General features: G+C 35.1%; 1 protein-coding gene across 3 annotated transcripts; it reads left to right on the top strand.

Annotated features, from left to right (window-relative positions):
• The first annotated feature begins 654 nt into the window (after positions 1-654).
• On the top strand, positions 655-8,520 carry LOC121327090 (zinc finger Ran-binding domain-containing protein 2-like). Of its 3 annotated transcripts, none has more exons than XM_041270877.1 (11): positions 655-737; positions 841-942; positions 2,072-2,124; positions 2,683-2,791; positions 3,358-3,440; positions 3,933-4,009; positions 4,681-4,833; positions 5,170-5,354; positions 6,063-6,149; positions 6,852-7,013; positions 7,299-8,520. In XM_041270877.1, the coding sequence occupies exons 2-11, from the start codon at positions 875-877 to the stop codon at positions 7,363-7,365; spliced, it is 1,044 nt and encodes a 347-aa protein (XP_041126811.1). In that variant the 5' UTR covers positions 655-737; positions 841-874; the 3' UTR covers positions 7,366-8,520. The 3 variants fall into 3 exon arrangements, with proteins under 3 accessions (XP_041126811.1, XP_041126809.1, XP_041126812.1); XM_041270875.1 differs by having other exon boundaries at positions 655-742; XM_041270878.1 differs by lacking the exons at positions 655-737; positions 6,852-7,013; positions 7,299-8,520 and having other exon boundaries at positions 749-942; positions 5,170-5,392.
• Positions 8,521-9,590: the final 1,070 nt, after the last annotated feature.

Genomic DNA, 9,590 nt, shown 5'->3' with positions numbered 1-9,590 from the left:
ACAGTACTCTACCCTGCCCCTTTGTATACACAAACAAAATGCTGATACATAAAAAGCAAGTGTATTAATAATGAGAATATGAAATTAAACACAATAATTAATAACGAATCCTGGTTTGCAGTATATTTATATTTCAGCAGAGCAACGAGTTAACTTAATGTTAACTTTGATTATTCGGTCATGGACTATAATCAGTTTGATTTTAAATAAATGACATTGTGTAATTGGTTAATAAATTACACATAGACCAAATAACTAGCAGCAAGCATATATAAAGTACATTTGCAATCATTAAATCAATACAGGATGGAAATTAAGTAGAATTGTACAGAGTCATTATTTTCACTTTTTCATGAAATTCCAGAAGGCAATTTGACATGATTTAGAAAATACATAAAAAAAACCATACATATTTCCTAAAGTATGGTGTAGTCCCCCCTGGGGGGGGGGGGGGATTTTAGTGAGAATCCCTAAGTACCATTCAATAAAAAAAAAAAAGGGGGTTAAACCTTTTCTGTAGGGAGCGCTACGAAATTTAAATTTGGGAGGGCTTTTCTAATTGGGCCCCCAGACTAATGGTTGCCCCGCCAATTTTGGATGCACTAAAACAAAAAAAGACTCCTGTCCGGTAGGTGGCAATGCGCCTGGTAAATTGTCACCCGTGAAACTATTCAAAGACCCAACGCTGTTGTCTTTCTTTTTGCCAGATCGATTTGAAAGAACCATCGAAGCTTTCTGTTAGGTTATACATTATTTATTTGGTTGCTGTTAATTGTTCTGAGCATTTCTTTGATGATTTGTGAGGATGTGCAGACTGTTGTAACTCATTTTGTTTTACAGATTGATTTCACTGGCCCAGATAGACGGCTAAATAATGGAAACCAAGGTGCCTGCAAAGAGTTTTCGCGTGAGCGACGGGGACTGGATTTGCTCAGATAAAAAGTGAGAGGAATATTAGTTATTTAATGTTAAATCAAAGTAGTTTTTTTTTTTTTTTTTTTTTTCAAACGGGTATATTGTTAGGTGTTATTTCCGAAGCGTGGTGCAGGAGAAGTAGTGACTGGGTTTGAGGCATTTCGGTGTGCTACTCAGGCCTAGCTGTTCTTCAGTTTACAAAAGTGAATATTGTTTTCATTATTAAGTTGCTTAAGATGCCATGCGTGTATTCTACTTTTAAAAAAGCTGTAGACCGCTTCAACAGGACATCTGAAGTGAAAAGACAACGAACAAGCAAATCTTACTAGTTTACCATTTTATGTGTGTGTGTATATATATATATATATATATATATATATATATATATATTAATGTGTTGTACGTAAATTTTATGCATTTATTATGGTTTTGCATAAAATATAATTCAATGGTGGGTATCTTTAAGCCATGTTTTAATACGTATATTTAACTACTCCAAAATAAAACAGGGAAGGGATGTTTAATTTTAGCATCTTTATTTGTATTCAGATGATGTTGTTCACACAACGATACAATGTAAAGGTTTTTTTTTATTTATTTTATTTATTTATTTTAAACAAATGGCACACTAGCACCGTTGCACCAGATAGATACCTTCGGGGTTGGGAGGAAGCTAACATTTCCTGGGTTATACTTGGCTGTGCAATAAAATAAGCAAATGCTTGATGCCTATCCGGTTATCTAGCCTTCTACACGTTTTACGTTTTTAACACAACCGCACCTACTTTTGTATTTTTATGAAACGTGTTTCTTTGAATCTGAAAATACTCCGACTGTTGTTTTCTATATATGTTCTGTTAGTATTAGTGACTGAATAATGTAATTTTAGGCCTAGTCAAGAATTTGCATTTGAGGCTGTTAAAACAAATTAGCTTCTAAAGGTTAAGTAGGGAACGTTTTTTTGTTTTAAAGGCTGTATTACCTTTTTAAAATGGAGAAAAATTGCACTACAACCCTCCCAAAATGTGTGAAGCAATGTATTTTACTTCCTCCTTAAGAGGTAATGTTAACTTTTACAGTTTGATGCAGTTCAGAGTTGTAAACTTGTTTGTTGGGACATAACTAAAATACAGCAATCTGGTGTTGTATATTAAAGGTGTGGGAACGTTAACTTTGCCAGAAGAACAAACTGCAACAGGTGTGGCAGAGGTATGCTTTTTTATGTTTTATATTTCAAAGGTCAATGAAGATCAGTTGTTAATTCGTCCAGATATAAATCTCCAAGTGGCTATATTCTGAAAAGGGTTAGGTTAATGGTCATCACTTGTGATAACAATGACAAATAGGATGGTTCTGGATAGACATTTTCTGTGATCATAATGAAGCTGGAAAATTTGCCAATTTGGCCTGACCCCATGTTCATCTTGCATTCTATTTTGGTTAAGTTGAAAAAGTATTGTTTCAGATCAGGCCACTAAAACATTATTTGGAGTTTAGAAAAGCTACAGCATCTTAAGAACTTAAATCAAATTACTGTATTTGTGCAAATGAGAATCCCTAATCTGTTCACAGACCTAAAAACAGTAATACTGTGACAGTCAAGGGAAGAAATTGTTGTACTGACATAGTAGCATCATTCACACCAAGATCAAGATATTTTAAAAGCAATTAAAGAAAAAAATATGTGTGTGTCATAGCTGATTCTCTCAGTATAATGTGTATCATTTAAATTGGATTTTTAAGATACTTGTTTATTTTGTTTACCAGAAAAAACAACCGAAGCTAAGATGATGAAGGCAGGAGGAACAGAGATTGGAAAGACTCTTGCTGAAAAGAGCCGTGGCCTCTTCAGTGCTAATGACTGGCAGTGTAAAACGTAAGTAGGCTTCATTACTGTTGAAAATGGTTCAAATTGTCAGCACTTGTAGGTGGTGGGCAGGTACTGACTATTTGTGGTGCTTTAAATAAAATGGCAAGTCAATAGTTGTGGTGTCAGTTCGAAATACTGCATTCATGTCAGTTAGGTTGAGTAGTTATTTTGTAATTGTTACTATTTCTGGTCATTCTGAGGAGACCTAAGCCACAGAATCGGTTTTATCTAGTGATAAGTGATGATGACTACAACACATGTGCAGGACTGAGTCTGCTATTTTATCAGGGTTCTGGTTATGTATAAATGAGACAACTTGCTAGATCCCTAGATACTACTCTTAGTTGGAGTCAGTATGGAAAGTTGTCCTCGTGCTCCACGTTCATTTTCTGTGAAGTAATCCTTATTAATTAGTCTGTTGATGTGCTTAACAATGTATGCTTTTGTAGAATTCATTGTAACGCGAGTCACTTGCATGATCACAATTTTAGATGTATTTTTACTAATTTAATAAAAACACACAATGATTTAATGTAACCCCCACACACACACACCATCTTTTTGTTTTTCAGCTGTGGTAATGTGAATTGGGCCAGAAGGTCAGAGTGCAATATGTGCAATACTCCTAAATATGCCAAGCTGGAAGAAAGGACAGGTACGTAGTTATTAATCTATAGAAGGAATCCTGCTTACAGTTATAAATGCAAGAATATACGGAGTCCAGAAGAGGGATAAATCTGCATTACAAGGAATAGGTTCAAAAGCTTCTGTTTTTATTGTACAGGTATTTTAGGGTAGTTATTTAAAAGGGAGCAATCTCATTGGCAAAGATGTTCCAACCTGTGCAAATATATCACCATACACAGGCCTTGGCTGCTTAATGGTGCTTGGCTTTTTCGTCTGCAGAATATCTCTAGATGTGTAGATTTTGAACACCCTTTTGGATTCCTATATACTGGTATACAGGGTGGTACACTTAATGTTATTGCAGACAATTCCTGAATGATCTGCCTTTATTTTGCAAAGCAGTTTGTTCTGGTCTGCTACTGATGGAAGTCACCCATATGTCATGAATACTTTTTTTTTTTTAGCTATTGTTTGAACATTAAATGCATTTATAATACATTTGATATTGTCTACCCAACAGGCTATGGAGGAGGATTTAATGAGAGAGAGAATGTAGAGTATATTGAACGTGAAGATTCAGATGGGGAATATGATGAGGTGAAGAATTCTCAATTTTTTTAATCCAAAAAAATATATAGTGCACCTCAATTTATAAAAATGCTAACTTCTGAAATTAGATCTTTGTGTTCTAATTACGCAATGGGCTTGTCTAAAACATTTACATTAATTTGGTTTATTGCAGCAGTAAAGGCCTGCTTATAAAAACTAAGGTTCTTTTTTTTTTGTACTTTTTTTTTTAAGTTTTTTTAAATGAATGGAATAATCTGTTCATGTTATGTGGTTTAAATTAGGGAAATGTGATGCCCCAACTAACCACTACTAGAACACACACACTAGGATCCCCAAGAAACCCAAAGAACACACAACACAAACACACAACACCCCGTCTTTAAGTTCCAGTTTTATTAGAAGAGTTTTATTATAGAAAGTGTTCTCCACATTAGTTGCTAAGCTTTGAAAATGAAATACCAGTTCTGCAATATTGGAGATAACTTCCAATGACAGGTCTTTTTGAAAGAGATTAACCTGCTTTTTAAAGTGTTTCTGTTTTTTTTGTTTATTTAAATATTGATTAAGATGCATCTTGAGCTTAAGCAGCAAGTTTGCCTAGTGATTTAGTTGCCATTTTTAATCTAACTGGTTAGAATAGTTTTAGTTTATTAATCAAAGAAGTGTCATTAATATAATCCTTATCCATTTATCTTCAGTTTGGCCGTAAAAAGAAGAAGTACCGTGGAAAGACTGGTTCCAAGGGTTCCCCAGAAGAGAAGGAAAAAGCTGTGGTGGCAACAGTGGAGGAGGAGGATGATGAGGAGGAGGAAGATGATGAGGATGGGGATCTTTCAAAATACAAACTAGATGTAAGAAATTAATTCATAGTGTGAAGGATCCATGCATTCCAATCCAGTTTCTGTTGAAAAGCATGGTTGCTTCCACTGTGCTATGCTTTTTCAAGGTTGCAGTAAACTTTTTACTGGGGCTTTGGGATAATTAATAAAATCACGTGCTTTAATTAGGAAGTTTACAGTAAGAAAACGTATGCAAAAGTAGAATTCCAGTTCCATCAAAATATTCTTTGAGAAATTGCAGATTGTTACATGAATTCAGGATACACAACTGATGTAAAATCACCCAACAACGTTGCAATAAAGTGACAAAAGTACAATTGTAGCTTAACCTCTTCTGAATTCTGTTAGGATGACGACGACGAAGAAGATAAAGATGAGGATGAAGACGAGGCTGATCTTTCCAAATATGACCTGGATGCCAGCGATGATGAAAAAAAGCAGGAGGCTAAAAAGGGGAGCGGCTCAAAGTCTGTCTCCTCCCGTTCTCGCTCGTCCTCCCGCTCCTCTCACTCCAGTTCGCGGTCCAGGTCCAGGTAAACGGGTGCAGGTCAAGGGTAACTCCAGGCAAAATGTCAGTATCAGTTTGACTCTTTTTCTTTTAATTAAATGCTTTTTTATGTTTTCTTGTTACGGTATTCAAATGATATTTGCATTTTATTGTGCAAGGCAATTGGTACAGGCAGGAAAAAAAATGTATAAACACTCCTCTATACACTTAACTCTAGCAGTGCCTGGCTTCCTTTTTGTAAGACATATTCTTTTTCTCCACTAGTACTGAAACAAAACAAACAAAAAAACACTGCCTACTAGACCAGCTTTGCAAACCTTGGATTTAAACCATGAACTGTCGGGCACTCCTACGGTTAAATTTGTAGAGCAAAGTTGCTTTTTTCTTGGGTATACTTATTATGTTTTAGTGATTGTTTTAATCCAGTCCTTTGTTTTTAGGTAGTAACTAACTTTAGATTGCATTTTTTAAGAAAATATGCATAATAGTTAATTATATGTGCAATGAGATGCTTTCACTTACATTTAGTTGTCAATGCACTTATTTTTGTTTTGTTTTACCAATTTATCAAGACTGCTGGTAGACCTTAGTAACTGACTTAAATTACTTATTGTCTTCATGACTGAAAATGCCGTTCCTGTCACCCCACCCTGTAATAATCAGAGAATGTGTTTTTTTTGTACAACTGTCTCCTAGCTCACAAGAATTGGAAAATATGTTATCCTTTTTTCAGATCCCGATCCGGAAGTTCCTCCAGTTCCAGATCAGGATCTCGCTCGAGCTCCAGAGATCGTGCTCGATCACGCAGGTCTAAATCAAGGTGAATGAGGTGGCATGCTCTCTGGTTTGGAGAGTGTATGTGAGGAGGCAAAGGAGATGGAGAACCATTATTTTCTTCCTTTAACCTTTGGAATATATACCTAGACTGGCACCAGCAAAAAACATCTGTTGCATTAAAGGGACTGCATTGCTGAAGAAAATCCCCTTCAATTCAGCTGTGGAATTTTGACCAGAAGCTAGAGAAAGAACACCGTTCTAGTTCCAGTGACACTTATGCTCTCACTCCAGGACCAAATGAAGCTCATATTGTCAGATTATGGAGGAAATTGTGGAATGCTTATTAGTCGTGTGTTCTAGCTGATCTAAGACTTTTCTTTTTCTTGTATTTGAAAAACCAACAACTTGCCCAAACTATATTACAAAAAAATATATATATATATATATATATATATATATATATATACTAAAATGTGTGTGTATAGTAAATAGTGACTGTAGAGCATGCTTGTAGTGGGAAACTATTGCCCCCGAGGGAAGGACTATAGTTACCTCCTGCTGCTTCGGCCATTATAGTCACCTGTTGGTAACTATAGTTCTTTCCTCAGGAGCCATAGTTTCCTGCTATAAGCCTCCTCTAAAGTCTATGTGGGTATATTTCAAACCAGACTTTTGCAGTGGATTGTGACTTCGTGCTGCTGTTTTACTAATCTGATTAAATCTGATTTATCCCCTAAACCTCAAGATCTAGCTCCAGGTCACGCAGGGGGTCTTCCTCTCCTCGAAAAAGATCTGGTTCAAGTTCCCCATCATCCTCTTCGCCTGACAGAGGCAAGAAACGAAGCCGCTCCAGGTCTTCATCTGGTGACCGAAAAAAAAGACGCTCAAGATCTCGGTCAACAGAAAGGTTTGGGTTTCTGTAGAATAAAAATAGGTGTATCGTGCTAGTTTTATTAATTTATTTACATTAGTGTTGGGTAGTAATTGGTTGATATTACTCTGCGAATAACTTGTGTATCTTTAAATCATGTATGTACAGTAGGTTCTGTTTTCAGTATGTAGTTTCAACCTTTTTTTTTTTTTTTTAGGTTAATTTGATTTGGGGGTGTTCTTGGAAGAGTATTAAAGGCAGCTGGGATTGCAATGTTTTTGCACTCATTGGTTTGCTTGCTTTCTTGTTGTCTTTCTGCAGACCCCGTAGATCGTCTTCTGGATCATCTCACTCTGGCTCCCAGTCCTCAAGTTCTAAAAAAAAATAAGTTAATATCAGTCATTTTCAAACCAATATATTTTAGACAGATGCATGGTGTGTTTTAAAGATACAGGTGTATTGTTGAATCTTACGTCATGCTGTTTATACTTAAATCATCTTTTGTGGTGATACAGCAGTGGCATGTCTGTCCTTGCTCTTAGAAACTGCAACTTATTTTCCTCATATCCCATGCAGTAATGTTTTAAGGTTTTTATTTTATTTTTTCCTGTTTTTACTTCCATCATCTATGCAAAAAGTGAATGAATAATGAATCATAAACCACCTTGACAGTAGCAAAGAAATGCATATGGTTTAACACGACAACAATTCAACATATTTAGTAGTATCTTGCAGGAGGGTTAGATTCATTCTACAATCAAATTCAAATTGTATACTTTAAAGCATAGGGCAAATCTAATAGTGTTTCATTGAATTTAAACCCACAAAAAATTGCGCACTCTTTGAAAGTATGATTTAATTTTTTTTAAACATCATTTATTTAGCAGTTTTGACTGCTTTTTCCTGAACCTTTTGTATTGGCTTGATAATGTTGGATTTCCTTAAGGTAAGTATTTAAGATTGTGTCTTTCTTTTTTATTTTATTATTGTTTCCACTAGCTAAATGTGGACACTTAATTTTATGTTTTGCAGCTTGCAAGTATTAAACGACAGGCATAATTTTATTTTTAATTCTAAGATATTAAATTCTTCCAAGATAACATTACTGTATTTACTGTTTTTCAAAGCTGGGATTGTAGAAGTTGTTAGTAGGCCTCTGACCATATCAGTTAATTTGCAGCATCTCTCTTGAGCAAGGCAAACCATAAACATTTTAACTTTGCCATATTCCGAATTTACCATACACTAAAGAAAAAAAAAGACAGACTTCCATTAGGCAAACTTAAGCCATTGCCCTGCTGGATAAGAGACCCTATATAAACTAGGAGGCAATGTAATTTAGAAATGTTGGTAAAAAAAAAAAAAAAAATTCTTCACTTTTTTGCTGTATTTTTGTTTTAGTTGAAGGCTCAAGGTAGTTAAGTCACACATCCTGAGCTTTCCTCTGAGTAATGGCAGTAAATAGCATCTGATTTAGCTTTGTCTTTTGGTTCGTACAATGAAATGGCATTGTAAACAAAATGTAAATAAAAATAAAATGTCAGCATCCTTGTGGTTTGATTTGTTCTTATCAAAATAAAATAAGTCAAACCAGCAAAAAAGAACAAGTACTCCCTAATGTCATTGGGTGTGTTCTTCAACTGCACATTGCAGGTATTATTTAGGGGCTTCTGAAAACCTCACCACATTTAGTGACGGGTGTAGTGGAGCTGTGAGTGCCTAATTTTGCAGTGCAGTTTGTTCACAGTATAAAATTTAGGGTCATCGTGCCTTGGAGTTTTTACCAATTAATTATAGGGTGTAGAGGAGATTCCTAAAGCTGTAAGTAAGCTCAGTTCTATCTGTAATGCAATGACCGTTTTGCATATACAGGTAGAATTGGAACCGGAACCACTTGGCAACAAGATGGCGGGAGTCATACCACAAAAAACCAAGAAAAGGAAACGATGCAAACAAAATAATAGTAATATGAAAACTTTTGTTAAATTTAACAATTGTGGTTGAAACATCTTGACGCTTGAAAAAAAAATTAATCAATTCATGACACTGCACTGGAGCCATTGCTGTGATATGTTTGCTTGATTTTAGTAAAATATTGAAACACAAGCATTACTTGCATTAGTCATTAAACAAAATAGTTAGTGGTGCTATAACGTTCACGCTATACAGGATATATGACAGTCTGACAAAGTTGTTTTTAATGAAGAATATTGATCTTAATTCTGATGTCATCTTATTGACAAAATATTAACCATTTGTTAAACCGTTTGAGCTTCATGTGTGCCCTTTCTCTATTTGAATTGTTTTTTAAACACATGCCTGACAATTAAATATCGCTAAATTATCACATAAAGAAAATGTTTAATTTTTTTTAAATTGGTATAATATATTGTCATTAAGTGGGCTTAGATGGTACATCCAGTACTGCAGGATAACTAAAGATTCTAAACACAAAAGGTATATTATCATGCATGTATCCATCGGACCTTTAGGATATAGTAAAACCTGTCTATTCCAGACACTACAACAGCAGTATGTAGAATTCAGTTTTTGGGTCCCGGCCATATCCCTGTTAAAATGTGTTTTGCAATTATAAATGTGCACACGGGCCGC

Source organism: Polyodon spathula, chromosome 14 (genome assembly GCF_017654505.1).
Source record: "Polyodon spathula isolate WHYD16114869_AA chromosome 14, ASM1765450v1, whole genome shotgun sequence".
NCBI lineage: Eukaryota > Metazoa > Chordata > Actinopteri > Acipenseriformes > Polyodontidae > Polyodon > Polyodon spathula.
Note: the sequence above shows the minus strand (reverse complement) of the source record. Positions and strands in the feature narration are given on the sequence as shown.

Coding starts and splice junctions, on each gene's coding strand:
- LOC121327090 (XM_041270877.1), top strand. CDS start 875: ATGGAAACCAAGGTGCCTGCAAAGAGTTTTCGCGTGAGCGACGGGGAC. Junction 2,125..2,682: donor CTGCAACAGGTGTGGCAGAG/GTATGCTTTTTT, acceptor TTTGTTTACCAG/AAAAAACAACCGAAGCTAAG. Junction 7,014..7,298: donor AGATCTCGGTCAACAGAAAG/GTTTGGGTTTCT, acceptor GTCTTTCTGCAG/ACCCCGTAGATCGTCTTCTG.